This window comes from Eumetopias jubatus, unplaced genomic scaffold (genome assembly GCF_037043125.1).
Source record: "Eumetopias jubatus isolate StellerSeaLion01/CBP00866 unplaced genomic scaffold, mEumJub1_p1.0 scaffold_14, whole genome shotgun sequence".
Taxonomy (NCBI): Eukaryota; Metazoa; Chordata; class Mammalia; order Carnivora; family Otariidae; genus Eumetopias; species Eumetopias jubatus.
In genome coordinates this window covers 86,444,512-86,468,043 of record NW_028274820.1, presented here as the reverse complement: position 1 = coordinate 86,468,043, position 23,532 = coordinate 86,444,512, and the positions used below count along the sequence as shown (strand labels likewise).

Below are 23,532 nucleotides of genomic sequence, written 5' to 3'. Positions count from 1 at the left end.
AGAGTGAGTTATCGGCTCTGGGCCTGGAGAACGCTGCAAGAGGACTAAATCTAAGGGCTGCTAGCCCCCTGATCCTCCTGAATTCCTGAGGAGTGAAGAGGCATTTCAAGCCGCCCCTGTCCCCTCAGTGCTGAGCCCAAAGCACCAGAGGCCACCAAGCCTGTTCAAACTTGTTATTTATTTCCTAAGGGGTCAGGGTAAGGGTGTGGGGAGGACCATGTATCACTTGGGTTTCAGGAGGAGCCCCAGGCCTTGGGGAAGGGAATGAATGCTCCTGCTCTGCCCTGAATGGTGTTGCTAGTAGGGGTGATTCAGGGTGTGCTCCATGATGGCGCGAAGCGCCAGCCACGTCTCCTGGGCCGTGGGGACGATCTGGGAGGCCGGCAGCAGGAAGCCATAGCTCCCCGTGTCCCGGAGCTCGAAGGTGAAGGAGTACTTGATGCCACTGTCATAGGCCCAGTCGACAGTTATCCCGCTGGCCACATCTGGGTATAAAAGGGCAAAGAAATGCCCCCAGAAGAAAGAACAGGGTGTGGTCCTAAGGTGCAGAAGTATCCTGAGTGGAAAGTGGGCCCTGGGGGCCAAACCCCAACTCACCCCAGACAACACCACACCTTCTGACCCCAGCGTCAACCTGGGCCACACTCTGTCCCCCCTCCCCATTCTCTGCCCCAGCAAAAAGAAAGCTCCCTGAGGCCACCAAGGAGCTTTCCTTCAAGAAGGATCTTCTCCTTCAAGGAACATCACAGTAAGCCAGACATTGGGAACCAGGCATTAATTAATGCTGCAAAGAAAGAGTTGCCTGTTTCTGGGGACCACCACTCACCCCTCTATTCAGATGTGGACAGCAGCTCTGACCCCGCTCAGTTAGATCTACAGCACTGCCCTGTGGCCAACCAGCCCTGCCAGTCAGCAAACAGCCTGCACCTGCCCAACCCCAGGTGGATGTGGGGCCTAGAGCAGCACCCAGGGGAAGGCTCACTCACAGAGGGTGGTGCTGATGCTGCCATAAATGTACTCGATCCCGTGGACCTCATACAGGGCCTGCACTGCGTCCTTCGCAAGATTGTACTGCGAGATTGCATCCAGAGGGTGAGAGGCTGGGGCTCCCCACGCTCCCACACCCTCACCAGCCGCTGAGAAACCCGGAAGTTGAATGTGCAGATGGCTCTCATGAGAAGGGAGCACAGCCCCTCTGGCTTTGAACTTGACCACATGTGAGAACAACAAGCTCTCCCCCTCCTCCCTAACATGGGGTCAACTGGTCCAGACCCTTGTTTCAGAGTGAGGGCCTGAACCTCTGGCGGTCTGCCTGATGCCTCCCCCAAGCCCCAGGCAGCCAATCTCACCAACTCCTTCTGGTTTGGAACCGGCTCCAGTGAGTGGCCATAAGGGTACATGATCATCTGAGAGTAGCTGTGAATGGAGATCAGAGCCTTGATGTTCCCATGGGCAGTGATGAAGTCCACAATGGCCGCCACCTCAGGCTCCGACTGAGGGGAGGGCCCATGATAAGTCTCTGAGCAGGGGTTGTCATTAGAACCATTTCCTGGAAGAAAAATAAAACCATCCAGAGGGTTCGAATTCCCAGGTTTGGGAAAGACAATGTTCACAAAACATCCAGGTATTCCTCTACATCTCCCAGCCTCCTCTGCAGTTTGTTTGAGGTCATGTGACTACTTCTGACCAATGAGAATATGAGCAGTCATGATGGGTCACTTCTAGTTTGAGGCTGTTAAGAGCAGGCATGACTTCTCCACAGTCTCTTCTGTCTATGTGGTTGGGAGCAAAAAACTCTAGATGGAGGAAGCATCCTGGATCCCTCTGTCACGGTCGGAAGAAAGCTGCCAAGGAGAGTCACCTACCCACGTTGGACTTCGTGTGCCTGAAAAATAAACTTTTACCGTGTTCAGCCACTGAGATTTGGATGGCATTTATCACTGCTGCACACCCTAGTCTAATACATCAGAGGAGTGCATTCACACCATGACTCAGCAACTCTGTGGGCCTTCTAGAGAGCTCCTTTGGCTTGCCCTTTGCTTAAGTCCTGACCAAGGACTTAGAAAAGCGGGACTGCCTTCAGAGGAAACTCTAGGTCTCCAACCCTGGCTTCCCCGACGAGCGGCGACCCCTTCGAGCTGACCCTTCTCTGCCGACTGTCCACTGCCAGGCCGAAGGCTTGGGTCGGTTGAGCGCTCAGACTGAGTATCTGCTCAAGCTTTGCCACAACCGTGGCCCCAGGAGCAACATGGACTTGGGGCCAGGAAAAGAGAGAATAGAGCCCCATAGCTGCCTGAGACTGGTCTGGGAGCCACAGATGTAAAGAGCCTTTGGCAATTCTTCTTGGGGACCTCAGTTAGGGGAGAGGAGCTGAACTTCTGTTTTGTTCACAAATTTAATTGGTTCCCATCTCCTAGATTCTTTGCTCTCCATCTCTTCCCTTCCTCTTAGCCTCTTCTTGGGTCTTCTTCCCTTCCCCAAGGGCCCTGTCATGGAGGGCTGGGCTGTGGGCTGGTCAAGATTTGCGGGTTAGGAGCACATCTGGAAAGAGCCATCCCAGTTCCTCCTCTCATTCCTCCCTGAAATGCCTGCACACAAGCCTGAGGCCATGGTCAGGGGTCACCCCAACTTCTGAAGCCTCCTGAGGATGCCAGAGTGCTCCCCTAGACCCTCAGGGCAGTACGCTGGCTGGAGGGCTGGGGGGCTGGCCCAGGGACCAGCTGAGATGCTGCGCTAGGCTTGGAGCAAACCACTGCTCCCCGGGGAGTGCAGGTGAGGGCGGCATGAGTGGGAGGGATGGTCTACAGATGACTCATTATGCAGCAATCAAATTAAGGCAATGATAAAACCATAAACAAAATCTTCCCGCCTGAGTCACCAACCCAGGCACACACTATTTCTGTCCGCAGGCAGGCCCAGAGGCGGTTCTGTCACCGGGGAGTGCGTCCCCCCTTGGTCTGCGGGGTCCCACCTGGGGTGGGGACCCAGGCTAGAAGGGGATGTGTCTGCAGGAAGCGAGGGTGAGGAGCAGCCCCACAGGCTGGACAGCGGCCCTGTTTGTTGTGTCTGCCGGGAGCTTCTGCACCTGCTCCACTTGATGAATGACAAACAGCAACAGATGAGCAGAGCGGGGGAGGCTGAGAGCTTTGTCTGCGTTTGCAGCCCACGCGGGGAAAGCGGTTCCCCTGCCAACGACCAGGTGGCTTTGCCCAAATATGGAGAAACACTTCAGGCCATTAGTTCTGGTTTGAGCTAAGCAGCATAAACTAATCTTCCCCGGACCAAATGGGAATTAGCTGCCTGCCTCTCTCTGACGTTCACAGTCCAAGTCCTCTGAGCCTGCCTGTGTCACAAGTACCTGCTAATGGATTCATTAGCTATTTATTTTTCCTTCTCTGAAAATGTAATTTGTAGCAAGGGGAAATCTCTGGAAGGACATGGTAAATTATTAAAAGCAGTAATCTTTGGGTAGTGGGATTATGGGAGTTTTTTGTCCCCCCTGGGCTTTTTTTTTCCCATATATTTTTTTTATATTGTGTATATTACTGATTTTCCCCCCCTCTCCTGCCCCCTGTGGAGAAACACACAAAAAAGTTATTTTCCTTAAGAGATGATTTGTCTTTCTGCTAGCCAGTTTATCTTGGGGTCCGTGGGCACCGCTTCAGCCAGTTCCGAGGGGCCCACATGGATGCCCACTCGGGGCAAGTGTCTGGTCATTTGGAGGTGAAAACACCCATTTTTACACGGTTGTGTTCCCTTACACAAGCAGCTACACACACAGCACCGGATTCTCAGACAACCCCCACCCACAACACCACGGGCTGAGAGGCCAGGAAAAGAGAGAATAGAGCCCCATAGCTGCCTGAGACTGGTCTGGATGCTTCAGATGCTGATTTTTCAATGAGAACCAACTGAAAGAAGCCAGATTTTCAAAGTGATGGGAAGATCTAGAATGTTCTATCTCATTGGTTTGGCCTCCCATCTGTGGATCTGCTTTTCAACAGCAATGGCACTGTCTCCTTGGAGCCAAACTCCGACCCCCCACCCCACCCCAGTGTAGTGGGTGCCACATCTGGAGCCTGAAGGCTGGGCCCATGCAACCTGTCCTGGCTAGACCTAGCATGCCACCCATCCAATTGCTGCATTCCCAGGATCCACATAATGGTCTCTAGGTTTTCTGGAGGCCTCAGTTTCCCCATCTAGTCCCTATTCTCCTGGTATGGTAAGGGAGATAATCAGGAATAACACCAAGGAACTTGGGAGGAAGCTGCCCACCTCTGCCTAGAACAATATGACCCTGCAGACATGCACCAGGCCATCAGCCCAGGATTACAAAGCTTAGTTGTCAAAAAATAAAAACCAGGCTCAAGTCAGAGTTGATAAGAAATTGGCTTATTCTATATTAAAACTATTGTTCTGACCTCCTGAAAGGGCAAATTTCAGGTCCTGGCTCTCAGGAAATGAGTTTGGAGGCATTTTCTTTTGGTGGGCTCCCTACAAGGAGGGGCTAGAGGGATTTGCAGGGGAGGGCATAAAAACTGAGTTTTGAGCAACCAGCAAGACCATCTTGTATCTCTTAAAGGTACAACCTGAAGACTATCTTGTACCTTCCCCTACCATATTTAGGATTTGACCCTTGCAGTTGGTTCCCCATGCAAGGAGCTGTTTCCCATGTTTCCCATGGAGCCTGCACATATGCATATGTTGACCACGCATGTGCAACCTCTCCCATATCGCACAGCCAATCCTAGGCATGTGTTTGTCTGTCCCCGTCCATGACTCACTTGCATTAGCTAACTACCCCGTCTCCCAAGGTATGCGTCCACATAACCTGACCGTGTGGGAGACGTGCCAAGGACCAAGTCCTCCTCCAGCCCTGCCCCCAGGTCCAGCAGACTGCCATACCTCCAAAGCCTGACTTCCAGTTCCTGTTAAGATCCACACCAATGCAGAAGACTCCAGGTCTGGTGGACTTGTTCTTCCTCCACAGGCGGTTCTGAAAAAGCCCATGCAGGTGACATTCACCCCTTCCCCAGGGGTGGGAGCCTCTGACATCCTGACCTAAGAAGGCGGGTCTGGCAGGACAGAGAGCGGCAAAAGGAAGGAATCTCTAGGGCAGGCTGCGGCTGGCATGAGGATGGGCCAGGACGGCAGATCAGACTAAAGCCAGGATGTGGGGAGAGGCCCAAGGACAGGTGCAGGCTGCCAGCAGTGGCCTTCCCGGGCAGCAGGACAGGGGTGGAAGGGCAAGAGCCATAGCTGACCCGAGTCACCAGCCAGCCCCCAGGGAACCTCAGCTCAGCTTCCCAAAGCCATGGCAACCTTTTCTGCATCCCCCCCCCCCCCAGAGCTGACCCTGACCCTTGCCCCTCTCCCTCCCTCCCAAATGCCCTCACCATGCTGTGGGTAAATGCAAACCCATCAGGGTTGGTGACAATCTCCATGAAGATGTCCATGGCATTCAGTATGTTTGTCAGGGTGCTGTCTTTGCCATATTCACTGACAATCTGCAAGCGAGGGCAGAGTGGGGATGGGGGAGGGTTGGAAGGGATGGGAGGCGCTGCCAGGCTCTGCTCTAAGGTGGGTCAGGGCATTTGCACAGCCAGTGGCTGCAGGCAGGGGTGGCATCAAGCCATCAGATACATTCTTTGTGCAGAATGAAAGGCTTGGATTTTAAACAACCAGGAGGCAGAGGCTGGGTGTGGGCACTGTGCTAAGAAGGGCAGAGCACACGGCAACCGTTCCAAAGGACAGGAGGGGAGAGAGCCTCTGCGTTTAAACAAACCCAGTATAAATTTTCAACTGGAGACACCCCGAAATAGTCAAACAGTCCCCACCCCTGCCCCACCCCCAACGTCTGCGCTGACCTTCTTGGCAGTCCAGATGCCAGTGGCGTGGGTGATCCACTCCCGGGAGTGGATTCCAGTGTCGATCCAGATGGCCCGGCGCTGAGAACCTCCAGTGCTGAACTGGGTAAAAGCACAAGGTCCCAAACAAGTTTGAACTGAGACAGCTGCAGGGCTGTCCCTAGGCTTCCCAGGAGCAGGCCCCAGAGGTCTGCGCACCACCTGGGGTGGCGCTCTGGGCCCAGGCGGGGGACTGAATGTGCAGGTACTTGTGCCTGAGTCCACAAAGTGTGGGGGCCCTGGGGCGCAGTGGGGCTTGTGCACGTGGGGAGTGGAGTGATCCAGCCAGAAGCACAGAGCTTCCTTCAACTAGTACTTCTCAAACTTTAAAGGGCACATGAATCCCCCAGGATCTCACTACCATGCAGACTCTCAGTAGGTGTGGGGAGGGGTCTGGGGTTGGGCATTTCTGACAAGCTCCTGGGGATGCTGCTGCAGGTGCCAGGACCACACTTTGTGTAGCAAGGTCTTAGACAACATTAAAGGGAGAACACGCCCAGCCACCAGGGGAAATCAAGGCAGAGATAGAGGAGGTCACATCCCAAGGGAGAGGAGGACACTTGGCCCTTTGGAAGAGTCTCCCGGGGCAGGGTTGAGGGCAACAGTGCCTGTCTGCTCTGAGAGCTGGGTGTCAGGGGCCCTGTGGGGTCCAAACTCCCAAGCGCCCTTTAGGGCACATGCTAGGAATTGTTTTCGGGGTGGGGGGGTGCTTCACACTCCTACCTATCCTGCCTCCACTCATGACCAAGGGCATTGTGGCTGCCAACTTTGCTCAAACTCTGTTTCCAGTGGCCCCTGGGAAGGGCTGGGAGGTCCCCACAGACTCAGGCCTATCTGAGGGGCTGCCTGAGCCAGACGACCTCAGTCATTTGGAAACGAGGCCTCTATTTACCTCTCTTCCCATTTAACAGATGACGCAACCAAGGGAATAGGGAGAAAGCCGGCTCCCCCACATTCACATCCCAAGACCAGGGTGACACAACCGCCACCCTGCAGTTCCATCTCCTTCGCAACCCTCCCACCTACTTCCTGACCGAGGAGGGTATGCCAGGTCATGGCACTGTCGCCCGCCCATACCTACAAGGGTGGGGCCCTGAACACCACAACCCCAGAGCTGTGGGTCACCTCGGGGCAGGAGGATACACATCTTCTCTGTCCCTACAACTCCCACCCAGCCATGACCCCACGTGAGTTCAACCTTATGCCGGAGGCTCTCACTGTAGAGTCTAGTGGTCAACACCACCAGCTCTTACCTTTAGGACAAGAATGGACCGATTTTCAAAGCTGTGGCCAATCCGAATTTTTGAGACAATATCTGAATACTCAGTTACAAAGTTGTCAATCCAGCTATATATCTGCAAGAAATGATGTATATCAGACAGGCACTTAGGCAGGGAGGGGCAAACCCGAGGGTCTCCCCGGATATTCTCCCTCCCTCATCCCACCCTCCTGAATGCTTTCCCACCTCCCTTGAGGATCTAAAAGAACCCAGATGGAGAACTGCCCAAATCAAAGACACCCACCAGGCCTAAGGCAATAAGCTGCAGTCGGCCTGGATTCGAAGGCCACTCACCACACCCAGAGCTAAGCCTTCGCGCGTGATCAGTCACTCAGTCCCCAGGGTCAGCCTGCAAGGCTCTCTCAGGGTGGAAGTTTCTCTTGCTTCCATTTGCTGGGCCCACTGAGTCTATCTGACAGACCCCACAGACCCTGCAGTGCTGTTAGGGTCTTCTTGGCCCTTTTAGATTCTAAGCCCTCTGAAGGCAGGATTATTTATGTCTGATACTAATACACATTGACAGGCCATATTAACCCCTTCCTTTCCTCTATCAATGTATATAACTGAATTACCAAATACATGGGAAAAAATGTATTTTTTCTATTACAGGCCATGTGAAACAGGGAGTAACGGTGATGGTCAGAGAGTGGGCAATACCAGTATCACTATGTCCTTTACATGAAAATGGGACCTGAGCCTTGAGTTTCTTTCTGGACTGGGCGTCTCTATGTTCTCCTTTATAAACCGGTCACAGTTGGTCACACCTGCCCTAGCTGGCTGTCACTGTGATCAAGCATTTTCTCCAACCGGGGCAACTCTGTTCTACTCTACCAAGTGGCTCTCCAAGGTGCCTGGCTTCCTGCCCCTGCTACACCCTAGCACCCACAGCTGGGGCCCCTTGACACCAGAAATGCTTGTGAAGAGGTCGAGACCCCTGAATCCCCAGCCCCAGTGTTGGCTATGGAGACAACACCCCCTGCAAGTGACGCGTCCCTACCTCAGCATCCTGCCTAGCAGGCCCATTACTCTGTCCCATACCTACCCCGGGCGGCACTGTTGAGCCACAGTTCTCTCTGAATCCTTGCTTCTGGACTTCTTGGAAGCTGAGAGTCTTTCTCCCAGTGTCTGCTCTGCATTCCCCAGTGTCGGCTCACACTCTCTCTCAGACCTCAGTCTTTCATCAGTTTCTGCCCGAGTCTGGAGACCCCGGGAGCCCAAAGGGACAACAGAGCCCAGAGCTTGACTGGGCAGACAGACCTACCTCCTCCAGGGTGTGGTAAGAGGAGTAGCTGAAGCTACTGGTGCTGCGCTCCAGCCGGCGGGACTTTGCCATGGCTTCTCTCTCCTCATCCAGCAGCACCTAGGAGACAAGAGCACACACTGGAAGGGAAGGGGAGGACTGGGCCAGGCCCGCCTCCCCTGAGCCCTGCCTCCGCTGGCTAGGCACAAAGACAGCACTGACACAGGAAAACAAGCCACCATGAGTGTGAGCTGCACAACGGGAGGAGACGCCGGTTGCTAGGTGACTCTGCTTGGCAAGCCAGCATTCGTGCCGCCATTTCCCAAGCGAGCACAGGGCGAGGAGTCCGGAGAGCTGTGTTCCAAGTCTGCCGCCAACTTGCTGTGAGGCCTTGGCCTCAGTTTCATCAGCATGAACACTGGGACAGTGAGAACCTGCCTTGCCCATATCATAGGATAAATGTAATCATGGATATGAAAGTGTTTTAGAAAAGTGCTCATGATCTACTGGTCCTCTAGGGACACTGCTGAGTCAAGGCCCAAGCTGAACCATGTACTCCTGGAGGAGCAGAGGGCTCCCCCGACCCACAACAGCCACTCTACCCACAGGAAATAGCCTAACAAGTGACGTCCAGGCCATCTGGAAAACCAGCTGTGGACTAAGCAGGGCCAAATAATTATGGGATTAATGTGCCAATGGTCTTTTACTCACCTTCTTAACTGCCTCTGAAACACAAGTATAGGTGAGCCAAAAGCAATGTCCGTGGGTGTCATTTGGAGTTGGTACTCAGTCCCTACGTGCTCCTTCCCACTGACCACAGGGAGGGCATGTAGTTGGATTGGATTGCCCTCCTGCATCGTTCTGGGACGCTTTTCCCAGCTTGGGACTCAGTGAGGTGGGCAGGTGCCCTTCACCCCAAGCTCATACCCTTACACTGGACAGAGACACCCCAGGATTCTGTGCTGACTTGCAGCATGGGAAGTGCCTGGGCCACTGAGCTGTGAAGGCTGAAGACCTCCCCCCAAAGTCACCCCGGTTTGAGCTCTGCAACCCAGTCAGTCTTAGTGATGCCTTGCTTCAGGCCAGAGCATCCTTTTAGTTTACGAGGCATCCCTATACTCATTATCTCAGTTGATCCAGTCAGATGACCAAATGACAGGGTAGGAATTAACTATTCATGTTTTAGAGATAAAGCAGATTGGAGAGGTGAAGGGACTCAGTGGCAAAGTCAATAAGGGGCAGAGGTGAGGTAAGAACCCAGATACCCTATTCCTAGCCTTGGGTTCCTTAAGGCTGGCTAGCTATCAAAACCCTAAGGCTAATAAGAATAATAAACACATATATTATTTATAATATGCATGATAGACATATATATATATGCACACACATAGATATACATATCTACAGGAATATACAGTTGATCCTTGAACAATGAGAGGATTAGGGGCACTGACCCCCACACAGTTGAAAATCCACACATAACTTTTGACTCCCCAAAAACGTAACTACTAATAGCCTACTGTTAACCAGAAACCTTACATAAACAGATGATTAACACATTATTTTGTCTGTTATATGTATTATACACTGTATTCTTACAATAAAACAAGCTAGAGAAAAGAAAATGTTATTAAGAAAATCATAAGGAGGGTGCCCGGGTGGCTCAGTCAGTTTAGCCCCTGCCTTCGGCTCAGGTCATGATCCCAGCGTCCTGGTATCAAGTCCCACATCAGGCTCCTTGCTCTGCGGGGAGCCTGCTTCTCCCCTCCCTCTGCCTCTCCCCCTGCTTGTGCTTGCTTTCTCCCTCTCTCTCTGTGTCAAATAAATAAATAAAATCTTAAAAATAAAAGAAAGAAAGAAAGAAAAGAAAATCATAAGGAGGGGTTCCTGGGTAGCCAAGTCCATTAAGCGTCCGACTCTTGGGGGGCGCCTGGGTGGCTCATTTGTTAAGCATCTGCCTTCGGCTCAGGTCATGATCCCAGGGTCCTGGGATCGAGCCCCGCATCGGGCTCCCTGCTCGGTGGGAAGCCTGCTTTTCCTTCTCCCACTACCCCTGCTGTGTTCCCTCTCTCGCTGTGTCTCTCTCTGTCAAATAAATAAGTTAAAAAAAAAAAACCGTCCGACTCTTGATTTTGGCTCAGGTCATGACCTCAGGGTCATGAGACCAAGCCCCGCGTTGGGCTCCACACTCAGTGCGGAGTCTGCTTGAGATTCTCTCTCTCCCTCCCCCTCTGCCTCCACTTGTGCCCTCTCTCTCTCAAAATAAATAAAACCTTTTTAAAAATAGAAATCATAAGGAAGAGAAAATACATTTACAGTATTGTGCTATATTTATATTAAAAAAAAAATCCATGTATACCCACACAGTTTAAACCCATGTTGTTCAAGGGTCAACGGTATGCTTATCTGTGTGTGTGCGTGTGTGTGTGTGTGTGTGTGTGTGTGTGTGTGTATACAGAGAGACCAAGCAAAAGCAAATGTGTAAAATGTTAACAACAGATAAAAGTCCATCATACTACTCTTGCAGTTAGAACGTGTTTTAAAATGCGGAGAAAGGGGAACCCTCCTACACTGTTGGTGGGAATGCAAGCTGGTGCAACCACTCTGGAAAACAATATGGAGTTTCCTCAAACAGTTGAAAATAGAGCTACCATACGATCCAGCAATTGCACTACTGGGTATTTACCCCAAAGATACAAATGTAGGGATCCGAAGGGGTATGTGCACCCCAATGTTTATAGCAGCAATGTCCACAATAGCCAAACTGTGGAAAGAGCCAAGATGTCCATCGACAGATGAATGGATAAAGAAGATGTGGTATAGATACACAATGGAATATTATGCAGCCATCAAAAGGAATGAGATCTTGCCATTTGCAACGACGTGGATGGAACTGGAGGGTGTTATGCTGAGTGAAATAAGTCAATCAGAGAAAGACATGTATCATATGACCTCACTGATATGAGGAATTCTTAATCTCAGGAAACAAACTGAGGGTTGCTGGAGTGGTGGGGGGTGGGAGGGATGGGGTGGCTGGGTGATAGACATTGGGGAGGGTATGTGCTATGGTGAGCGCTGTGAATTGTACAAGACTGATGAGTCACAGATCTGTACTTCTGAAACAAATAATGCAATGTATGTTAAGAAAAAAAAAAGAAGAAGATAGCAGGAGGGGAAGAATGAAGGGGAGTAAGTCGGAGGGGGAGACGAACCATTAGAGACGATGGACTCTGAAAAACAAACTGAGGGTTCTAGAGGGGAGTGGGGTGGGGGGGTGGGTTAGCCTGGTGATGGGTATTAAAGAGGGCACATTCTGCGTGGAGCACTGGGTGTTATGCACAAACAATGAATCATGGAACACTACATCAAAAACTAATGATGTAATGTATGGTGATTAACATAACAATAAAAAATTATTAAAAAAATATAAAAAAGTGTTTTAAAATAATGAAAAAAGCAATACCCCGAGCACAGGAAAACATGACACTAAAATGTCAAAAAATACCAAAATGTAAACAATGCCTGTTAGAATAGAAAGATTATGATTTTAAGCCATTTTAAAATTTTCTCTATTTTTACATTCTGGCAACATGCTTATACTAAAATACGTATGATCTTCTAAATGAATAAATAATACTAAAACAAAAATAAAAACCCCTAGTGGCTACAATAAAGGAGCAGCCATGGACTCTGGCCTCCACCATCCCTGCTGCAGATAAGGCCGCCGCCCAGTGACCACCCGCCCCCGTGCTGCCCCAGTCAGCTTGCTCACAACCCTCAAGTTCGCAGATTTAAAAGTAGGACTGGAGAGCAATGCCTGGACCTCATTTTCTTTTCTTTTTGAGCACCGACTGCATGTTAGGCAATGGTGACTGCAATGTTTTCTGGCCGAACTGGCTGGGCTGGGCACATTCCCACTTGGGCAAAGCTGGGATTGCTGGTGGGGTGAGGGAAGGCTGGACGAGCCTTGATCCTCGCTGGCACAGGCACCACCCTGGGAAGCTCTAACAAAAGGGACTTGTCTTCTCCCAGGAACCCAACGGAAATCTCAGCAGCCCACCATGACCAATGCGTGCCCTAACATCACTCTGGGCCGGGCATGAGCAGCTGTGGAGAGCAGCTGCAGGGGAGCAAGCAGCCTGGGTTGGTGCACCCGGAAGTCCCCCTCTGGCCCCACAGGAGTGAAGGGTCCGTACATCCGAATGCCTAGGGAATTGGTGGAGGGCCTGAGGCGGTGGGCGAGGGTGGAGGACAGGGAGGAGAAATTGGGAAGACAGGACCAGAGGACCCAGCTCTTCCCACAGACCCCCAGGGATGCCCAAAGGAACACAGCTCCCACGAGGCTGTTCTTTGTTCCACAGAACAGCTTGGGGGCAAATGGGAAATCAGCACCGAACTGCAAATAACTTTCCAAACACCCTCACAGGCTTGTGAATGGAGACAAGACCCGCTTACAGATTGGGAATGCTCAGCCCTCACAGCTGGGCCCCAGTTCCAAGAACACTAATCTACCCTGGCCTGAAAACTACACAGATGTTTGCTCCCTTCACAGGGCCGAGGGAAGGAGATGAGAGAACTAAGAATGCAGTCTTGCCACAGGCTCAGGGAAGCCTAATTACAGCCCTGTCAGGCTTCTCAGAGAGAAAAAGAAACAGCTCAGAAGTAAGCCATTTGCCTCCCTGGAAGCCATAACCTGACAAGGAAAGTAATACCTTGGTGTGAATTAATTTATGACAGGGGTAAGGAAGGATGGGAACACTGAGCAGAGAACAGCACCTCCAGGATGGAGGAGGGCAGGAGGCTGAGGGAGGCCCCGGAAAGGTGAAGTTGACGCCTGAAGGGAACCGGCACTCGGCAGCTGAACTCCAACCATAGACCCAAAATGGGCACGGCTCGGGGTAACAGCGGATGGGGAGCGTCTCACCCCCCACCCCCACCCCCCAGCCACTCCCGCCCTGTGACAGTAGCAGGCACCTCTCCTTATATGCCCCCGGCCTTCTCTTCCAGGTGGGCCGCAACCGCAGTCCGCACCTACATGGCGGTGGCTACAGATCTGGGGTTCTCCAAATGGACCCCCTCAGAGGTCAAGGCTGAGTGGTGGCCCCACTGCCCAAAAGGCAAAGTTAAATCCACCCACACCACCAACAACGGCAACTGCTGAGGCCGCAGATGGCACAAGAGCAGAGAGGGTACAGGGCCTGAAGCCAGGTTGTCTCGGGTTGAATCCTGACACCATCACGGACGGGCAAGTCACTCATCTCTCCGTGCCTCAGTTTACCAAAGTATTAATCTCTGTGTGCCTTCATAAAGCGGGGGTCATGTTATCACACACTTGAGCACATTCTTTAAAGTGTTCTCGTGAGGATTAGAAGGGTTAATCGGTAAGTGCTTGAACCGTTGCCTAACATTCAGCTATGAGGAGCCGGAGGAAGAAGGCAGGGCAATAGTCATCCTGGGGGCAACTCCCGGACTCTGTGGTGGAACAGTCATTACCAGGCATGACCGGGAAATCTGGAGTCCTCCAGAGAGAAGTGGTATCTGGAGGACTTGGATGGCAGACGGCCCCCATTAACGGTCAGTCAGCAAAGGCCCCCCCTCCCAGGACCAAGAGAAGGGCCAGGCCTTCTCTCCCTGCACCCTTGGAGCAGCCAGACTCTGCCTCTCCCTCAGGCCCTTGCCCATGACTGCTGCTGTCCTCCCTTGCCTTCTCCTGCTCATCCCTGCCTGGCCTCCTCCCCTTTTAAGAGCTGCTGCCCAACCCCACCCCAGCCACCGTCATGGCCACTTTTTTAATCTCTTATTTCAGTGAACAGGTGTTTGTTGAGCACACACTGGGTACTAAAGATATGGCAGCCAAGGAAAGAAAACTGCCTGCCTTCCTGGAGCTTACAGTCTGTCAGGGGAGACAGACAATAAACAGCATAATTACATAAATTAGATAGGATATTAGAAGGTGGTAAGCGCCAAGGAGAAAAGTGAGGCAGTGGAAGGTGGGAGGGAATGGGGGAATGTAGGAGAAGGGGACAACTTGAAACAAGGTGAAAAGGTGACCTGTGAATAAGGTTTTGAAAGCAGTGAGGGAAGAGGTCATGCAGATATCTGCAGAAACAGCATTCCAGGCATAAGGACCAGGAAGGGCAAAGGGCCCTGAGGTATGAATCTAGTCAAGGGCTCTGAGGCAGGAATGGGTCAGGCAAGTTCAAGGAACATTAAGGAGGTCCAGGTGCCTGGAGCAGAGTGAGCAAGGGGAGAGCAGTTGGTGATGTGGGAGTGGGGCACAGATCATGTGGCGCCTTGTAGCCATTTTAAGGACTTTGGCTTTTACTCTGAGTTGGGAAGTCATTAAGGGTTTTAGGCAGAGAAGTGACATCATTGAATACAATATGTAATACTAATAATTTTAAGGGACCCCTCTGAATGCTGGTCTGAGACTGGGCAACAAGGAGGCAAGGGTGGAGTTGGGAAGAGCAGTAGAAGACTCCTGGAATAATCCAGGGGCGGGGCTGACGGCGCCCTGGCCCGAGGTGGCAGCATGGAACGGTCAGACACATTTTAAAGGGAAAACTGATGGGGTTTGCTGACAAACTGAATGTGGGATGTGAGAAAGGAGTCACGGATGACTCCAGGCTCCTTGTCTGAGTGACCGGAAGGATTGGCGTTGCCGTTTCCTGAGACGGAGAAGGCTGTGCAGGAGCGGGTCAGGCAGGGGGTGGTACTCAGGTTGGAACAGTGAAGTCTGAGACGCCCACTAGCTAAGCAGGCAGGTGGTAACGGGGCGGAGGTGGTGGGACATAGGAGTCTAGAGTTCAGGTTGAATGTAGGAGTCAGGCTGGAGCTCTAAGTATGGGGACCTTCAGGGGGCTGAAGGTAGTCAACACCGGGATCCCGGATGAAGGGGTAGAGGAGAGGTCAAAGGACAGAGCCGGGAAACAGGAAAACAACATGAAAAGGAGCAGCCAGTAAGGTGGGATAAGACAAGAGAGGGCAGAAGCCAAGACAGGACATGTTTCAAAAGAGGAGAGCGTGACCAGTTGTGCTGAAAGGTGAAAGAACAACGGGCACTCACAGCTGACCGCTGAGTTGGACTTAGGAGCTGTGGGTCATGACACAGTTTGGGTGACATGAGGGGTGGATGGTTTGCCCCAAGAGAGGGATGGAGATGGCAAGTACAGCCCATATTTCCAGGAGTTTTGCTGTGTGCAGAAGCAGAGAAATGGGGTGATAGACAGCTGGAGGTGGAGGGAAGGGATCAAGAGCAGATTTTTTTTAGGGCAAAAGAAATACCTCTATATTTGTATGCTAATGAGAATGATCCGCTGTTTGGGGGGGGGTGGATTGGCAAAGCAATATTTACGCTAAATTGTGTTTTGCTCTAGATGCTCAGAGCACGGGTGGTTTTTGTTTTCTCCTTTGTGCTTTCCCCTATTTTCCAAATTATCTAACATGAATATTTATTAATTTTGTAATCAGAAAAAAGCCATTAAAATCCACAGAGCTGATTGCTCAAGTGAAGCTTTTCCATGGTGACTCATCCTAGAGAAAAAAAAAAAAAAAAAAAACTACACCAAAACCAAAAGGCTGAAAAAAACGGGGAGGTGAAGAAAAATTAAATGCAAATCGAGCTCACTCAGAATCAGATAATTTCTTGCCTGGCCCACTGCAATTTTCTCAGCACCCTCCTTCCTGTCAGTCTCTCCCTGCTCCTGTCCCCAACTCAACATTGTCACTGTCAGAGGGATTTTTCTTAAATGCAAATCTGATCTTGTCAGAGCCCTCCAATGGCTCCCCCATGATTTTCGGGATAAAATCTCGACCTCATCACCCAGCAGAGGATGCCCTTTGTGATCTGGTCGGGTCTCATCGCCAATCGGGGGGGCCCCCTTCCCCTGCCGGTAACCCCCCCCCCCCCCCGCCCTCGCCTGCTCTTCAGCCGCACCGTAATTACTGCCTTCTGAGAGCCGCGTGTCCTCGCTCCCATAGCAACCTGCTGCACTCCATCAGCACACTCATCCACTCCATTGTAATCACTGATTTACTCCCCTCCGCTCCCCACCCCCATGACACCGGTGCCCCTGGATACAGGACCAGAGTTCTTATCTTTGTATTTCCTGCACCTTGCACACAGTAGGTATCTCTGCACCAGTGGGTGGAATGAATGCACCCACCTCTTCTACCTCACGCAGCCCCATGATCACAGCTGGCGGGTGGGGGGTGGGGGCACCTCCCTTCCTCAAAAATCTCCGCCTCTGGCCAAAGCAAAAGCCCACACCAAGGTTTTTCCCTCTCCCTCTCAGCCTGGTACTGTCCAGCAAACACACCTCCACTTCTTTCCTTGCCCCGCATCCATTAATTCAGCTAAAATTTATTAAGCCCCAACCGAGTGGCAGGTGCTCTCAGAGGTGCTAGGGTATAAAGAAAGACAACAGGCCTGATCCTGGACCTTGAGAGGCTCAGGAGAGGGGGCTCTGGAGACAAAGACCAACATAATAGCAAGGTCTCTGTCTGGGCATGCTCTTTCTGAACCTGCCAATAGAGTAATTTCTGCGACAGTTGAGGGCCCACCGTGCAAGAGAAACTATGCCAAACACCGCAGCTGAGAAGGTTCGGAAGAATCGGAAGAAATTTGGCCTGTGCATCAATAACTGAAACATAAGGCTGGAGGCCAACAACCTGAGTGGTGCAAAGCCTTCCCCTCCTGTTAGCACCTCTGAGCTTTTCTCCTCCTGGACACCCTCCCCCTCATCACCACAAATCAACTCAACACAGCAGCCTCCCCCAGGGGCCCCCAGCTCCTCTAATCTAAAATGGGATCTTAAGTATGACCATCAGAGCTTGATGCAGTGCAGACAGAGGGAGTTGTTGGTGAAAATCCTGCCTGGCTGGGTGAGGGCTGAGAGTCCAGGGCATCTTACTAAGAGGGAGTAAAAAGCATTATCCCCCCCCCCTCCCCCGAGGATTCCAGGCCCAGGATGACAGGAGGGGACAGGCTGGGGAGAATGGGGATGACAGCTCCAAAGGAACTGGTGGGCAGGCTCAGAGGTGCCTCTGGGGCCAGTCCTGATGTGCAGAAATCAACAGAAAATTTTGAGAGACCTCTTCATATCTGTTTGCCAAATCCTGCGGGGTTTCCAGGGCAAGCAGGGAAACGCAAACTTCAAAATTCAGGCCTGGGCTAAAGATGAGAAGTGAGTGCTATTTCTTTTGATGCGGCATCCTGTCTCGTCTGCGGGAGTTTCCCCATTTTGGTTTGTGGGGGATTAATTAGAGAAAGAGCCCACCCCTCCACGCTGAGCAGCAAACACATATGCCTGATGAGGGATAAAGGTCTCTGAATGGACCTAAGTGGCCCAGCCCTGTGGTTGCCTGGGAAAGGAATGTTCCTAATGCGTTTATCCCCTGGCATGTGGTGTCAAGTCTGTGCGGCCGGGAGACTGGGTTCCCACACTCCCAGCCCTCAGAGATGAGCTGTGTCACAGTGTGGCTGGGGGGGAGTCTAGGTGGCTACGACTCTACAGGCCCCCAAAAGCATCTGCAGAGGGGTGCGGCCAGAGAGGCCTAACCGGCACGTGGCGCCCCCAAGAACAGCTGTAGGAAGGAGGCTCCCTGGGATATTTGTGAAGACAGAACAGTGGAAATAAAATGCCATGACGTTCAGAAAAGACTCTGTAAGGTGTGCTGACCAGCGGGGGTGGGGAGCTTGGCATGGCCAGGAGGGAGGCTCCCTCTGCCCTACCCGAGGGCGGGTCTGCAGCCACCTCTTCCCAAAGCTATTGCCCTGGGAGTGTCCTGCCTGGGAGAGGTGCCCAGGACTGAGAGCATTGCGGTACCGGTGTTGGGAGGGAAACTACAGCGGATCCACAGTTAAGTTTCTTTCACCTCTTCCCACTTCTCTGGAGTGAAGGAACTCCCTGATACTGGATGGCTGAGACACCGCAAGGACAGGAGGGACAGTCAGAAAAGCCAAGGGAGGCATCCAGAGCTGCTTTTTCCTCGTGCCTAGGAAGACCTGAGCTACCTCCTCCTGCCCCCCTCCTCCCGGCTTTCCTCCATGGCCGTGAGCTGCGAATCCCTCCCCAAGAGGACTCGCCCACAAGTGGCCGCCATTATCACACTAGGAGACCCTCCCCCTGTGGACTCTGTCCTAGATTTAAATATTCTCTGATAAGTGTGAGCTTTCATTCCTTCCATAGCCGGTTCACAAGAATGCAGATGGAACTCTAGAAACAAGATGTCCACTGTTAGCCCTGGCTTGTTTTCCTCTGTGTCGGGCCCAAACCAGAAAGGCATGTGGAACGGGGGCCCCTAGCCGCAGCCCTGGGGCAGGACCTCACCTGGATGTCCTTTATCATGATGCTGTAAGCAAGGCCGTGAGACTCCAGGTAAGCTTTGATGTCTTTCAGTTCCGAGAAAGGAACTCTCATATCCACAGGGAGGCTGGGCCTGGCTGGGTTACGCCAGAAGTCCACCTTGGTCACAAAGGAAAGGAAAATAGACACATTTATCATGCGTCCTTACTCACCATCCTCTAGGCACCTCAGGGAGCCAGGTGATCGTCTTCTCTTACATGGTTAAAAGGGCCCCAGTTCCAAAATGAGAACCCTAAAGCCAAGCAGAAAGACAGGGGCAAACAAACCAAATCCCCGAACTGAGCTCCCCTCCGTAATTCCAAGCACCTTCATCTCTCAGTCTCCCCGACACACTGCAACCTCACCTGGACCCCAAGAGCCCTACACAGTTGCTAAAAGTGAGACAGCTCATCATATAGGGCATGAACATGGACAAGAACTCTGGTCAGAAGAGGGAGGCATCACTGTCCCCAAGCCCCGGAGAGGTGGGAGGCACCCAATCTGGATTCCCATGCCATCCAAATTTCCCAGTTTGTAAAACGGAGAGAACTGTTATAAAGTGTTATGCATCCTGGGAGAGAGGGGTACTCAAACAAACAGGGACAAGGGCTGCGGGCCACCTCCAGAAATATCTGGTTGTTTCAACAGCCCTCCAACAAAACTCTTCTATTCTAACAGTTGAAGAGAATGTTTTCCATCATGGAATACTTGCAGAGGACAATGTTCTTGGAAACAAATGCTCAGCCTGACAGGGACGAACCCAAATAAAACACAGGTTTGCCAAGCTAAGCCATTTCAGTTGGGAAACAGATGTGTCCAGGCTGCACTCAGCATGGCGTCCCACCCAGAGACCTATGTGCTTCCCGTGTGGCTTTGGGACATTCCAGTCACTTGCGAAGTGGCCCCTGACGGGGTCTGCTCAACAGGCCCCCATCTAGGACAGAGGAGAAAGCCAAGAAGGGTCACCCAACCTTCTGGGCGAGTGTTCCCAACCTTTCCTGAAGAGGAGCCACATGTGATTTTCCACAGTGTTGTGCTTTTTGGCAGAGCTGTCTGGCGGGCAGGCTTGGGGTGGGGGGAGCAGGCGAGGGGCTGAAGTTATAAACCTTCCCCCCCAGGAAAAAAAGTAGATATGCCAATAATTTTACACATAGTGCAAGCCACTATAAGAGAGTTCACAACGTGCTCCTCAGCCCTGAGGAGTCCTCACCTTCTGGGGCTTCAGGCCCTCCAGGTCCCTGAGAACTGAAAGCTGCTTCTCATTTTTAGCCAGGACTCGAAGAACCTGGTCTCTGGAAAGACACAGGGAGGGCAGAGGGAGCTGCGGAGAGGGCTTCCTGGAAGGCTGGGCTGCTTGGAGGAGGTGGAGTGAGAAGACACCAGGCCGAGGGCACCTGGCGGGAAGGCTGGGAGGCCAGAGGACCCTGAGCAGAAGGATGCGTAGCTCTGGGAAGCACACAAGTCCTTCAGCCTGGGATAGGGGCCGCTCCAGCCTGAGGACAGACCACCTAAAGGACTAAAGAAAGCCTGGCAGAGCTCCTGATGAACCCAGAGCCAAGACGGGGGAGGAAGTACGGGAAAGGAACTGCGGGGAATGGAGGAGGGCTGGAGAACAAAAGGAATGAAGGGGAGAAAGGCATAGATCCAGGGGACAGGGGAGACCAACTGTGGCCCCAAGTGCTCTTCATACAAGGGCCCGGGGCCGTGATCTGTCCAAACCCCGGGCCCTCTCCGGTCTTCTCTCAAGAGGTTGAGGACACGGAAGAGGAGATCAGCCTCACGCTACCTTTTGGGAAGAAGCTGAGCCCCTTCCCATCCTGTTGGAGGAGCGGTGACCTCCAGGGTCTGCTGCCTGGGATGGCGCCGGCTCCCTCCCTGGCTGGCTCAGACATCAGGGAGGATGAAGCCCCTCACTAACCCCCTCTCTGATCACCACTGTGGACATACCATGGAGTAGTCACCTTGCATGATCTTTGGGAGGCTGAGAAACAGGTCCCTAGAGGGCCTGGTGTGAGACACTAGGGCTTCTTGTTATTCACAGGGGGACAATACTGCATCCCTAGGGCAGGGAGACATAGTCTTCTGGCGGTTACTAACTTCTTTAAGAATCAGAGGAAAGTTATAAACCTTCCCCCCAGGAAAAAAAGTAGATAGGCCAATAATTTTACATATAATCAAGAATCAGGGGATTCATGGAGCCCTGAAAGCTTCCCCATGGGCTGCCCATTAAGAACTCACGTGGGGAGGGACAATAACACAGCTGCTTGTCCTGCCCTTGAGCATGGGCATGGGAGATTATGGACCTGAATGGGAACTAAGGGACCCACTCCCTCCACTTTGGCCAGGTCCCAGTAGGACAGCCACCTCCCCCTGCCCCCCCCCACACACACCTGGTCCCCAAGCTCTCCACAGCCACTACCCCCCGCACTAAAGAACAGCCACTCACCCTGTGAAATTCATTTGGCCCAAAGCTGCTGCCAGAATAAAGCTGAAGACCAGGAGCATCCACCTGTCCACAGGGGACGGGCCAGGGCCCACGCCTCCTCCAGGGGCGCCCTGCATGCTTCTTCCTTCAGGCGAGCTTCAGGGGCCTTCCTCGTGGGCAGGCATGGCCGAGGCCTCAAGACAACGTGGCACCTAAAGGCCGGCAGGCCCGGCCTGAGAATGGGCGTTAGGTTCCCTCGGGGGAGACCCAGCGTGTGACTCCCACACGCAGGGCCTGGGGAGAGCTAGGGCCACCCCTCCCCACTGCTAGGCCAATGCCCTCCTGGGAAGAGGAAAGAGGGAAAAAGGAAGACGAGGCTCTTGGCTTTCTTTCCTCCCTGGAGGTTTGCTGGGCCAGCCTCTGGTGGACATCAAATCCTCCATCTTCGTAGAAAGTTGAGAAGAGCTAGAGGCCCAAGGAAATCACTCCTTTCCTCCCTCTTCATGGAACGTTTCTCTTTTGCTCTCCTTCTCCCTCCCCATCCACTCACACTTCCCCTGGGCCACGTCCTCCTCACACATAAGGGTGTGGACGCCACGGAAAGAATGCTGGGTTTAGACACAGAGGCCTCGTGCTCACTTCCTGTCTAAAAGACTGTGGGCGACTGCCCTAATCTCTCTAAATCTCAGTTTACTCATCAGGAAAACAGGGTTAATAATACCTCCCCTCCCTACCTCACAGGGGTTTGGGGGGGTATTAGATGAGACAACTTGGGTGAACTGGCTTGGCCAAGCCTGCAAAATAGAATGTATTATTTCAAGAGCATTAACGCTTAGTCACGGCTGCATCTTAGGTCGACTTGAGTTGCAGCAGGGAGAAGGCGGACAGAAGGGAATGGAGAGGGGGAACCAAGGAAAGAGATACATAGCATGGGAAGGAATTCGGGGAAGACTCCCTTTCCTCGATCTTCAGCCGGTCGCCAGTAGGCTGGTGCAGGTAGTGCATTTTCTGCTAGACACCAAGCTCCGTGCAATCATTATGGTTCTCGACAGACAGCAGAGTCAATTTCTCGGTCCTGCCGAAGCCCCACACAGCCCCCTTTATGATCTGGGAAGAGCGGGAATAAAGCCGAGGCCAGCACACAAAGCAGTCATATTGGAAGGAGAGAGTGAAAGATGATGCCTGAATGGTAAATGAATCTAACAGAAAATCCACAGGAGGCCGAGGAAAAGCAGAGACTAAATCCAACAAAGTTGTTCAGCAGAGGACGTCAACAAAAGGCCACTTAACTGTCACCGGCGATTCTCAGAAGCCCCCCTCCCCATCCATCCTTTCCCAGAATGGCCAATTAACTGGCCATGTGTGCAGAGAGGGGAGCTCTTTTATTGACAGAATGCCCTGCTCCCACACCCCGCCGGACCTACTCCATTATTTTGTGGTTCAGCTGTTCAGACATGCCAAACTCTCCTAGAACCCTGGCTTTGGGAACTCTCAGACAGAAACATTAGCAAAGGGTTTAAGGACCTAGAAAAGAAAGCAATTAGGCTTTCCACCCAAGTAACATTCAGCTTTAGTAGACATAGGAATAAAAGAGTGTACTAGTAAACAATAGCTCAGGGATTTAAAAGAAAAAAAAGTGGGATGGTGCTAGTCACCAAAAGTACCCAGCATCTTCTTGTTCAAAAGCATCATTTAAGTCACTAATAATAAGACAACTATCCCTGCCTTTTTGGTTTAGGGGTGGGGAGAGAGGGAGAGAGAGAGAAAGATCGAGAGCAAGAGCAAAAAAGAAAGAGAGAGAAAGAGAGAAGGGCACTTCAGAATTCTTGAGAACTCTATGGCAGCCCTTCCGATAGAACTTTCTGTGATAATGGAAATGTTCTATGTCTGCACTGTCCAATGGGATAGCCACTAGCCACTTGAAATGTGGCCAGTGTGACTAAGGCATTGAATTTCTTATTTTATTTAATTTTAATTAATTGCAGTAATTTACATAGCCACATGCGGCTAATGGCTATCACATTACAGAGCAGAGTTCTGTGGGAATTCACCAGCCCTACAGCAGTACCTCCAATGGCTGGACTAGGAGCAGAGACACACAGCTCTGCTTGACTTAATACCTAATATTGGCTTCTCACTCAAAATTCATTATTCATCTAATCATTTACTCAATAAATGTCTACTGAATATTTGCTATGTGCCAGGCACTTGCCAAGGTGTGGGAATAAAACAGAGAGCAATAACAGACCTGGCCCTTAGATTTCTAATGGGGTAAGTAGACAATTAATTTAAAGAGCATGCAATAACTGTAAAAATAGAGCTGGTGTGTGTGCTAC

General features: G+C 52.0%; 1 protein-coding gene across 1 annotated transcript; it reads right to left on the bottom strand.

Moving 5' to 3' along the window:
• Nucleotides 1-297: 297 nt before the first annotated feature.
• Nucleotides 298-21,333, bottom strand: CPA5 (carboxypeptidase A5). The gene is made up of 11 exons (XM_028106387.2): nucleotides 21,218-21,333; nucleotides 19,982-20,063; nucleotides 18,757-18,891; nucleotides 8,447-8,545; nucleotides 7,160-7,261; nucleotides 5,868-5,969; nucleotides 5,397-5,507; nucleotides 4,906-4,996; nucleotides 1,350-1,549; nucleotides 987-1,071; nucleotides 298-485 (listed from the first exon to the last, which is right to left on the bottom strand). Exons 1-11 carry the CDS (start codon nucleotides 21,331-21,333, stop codon nucleotides 298-300), a joined length of 1,311 nt encoding a protein of 436 aa, XP_027962188.2.
• Nucleotides 21,334-23,532: the final 2,199 nt, after the last annotated feature.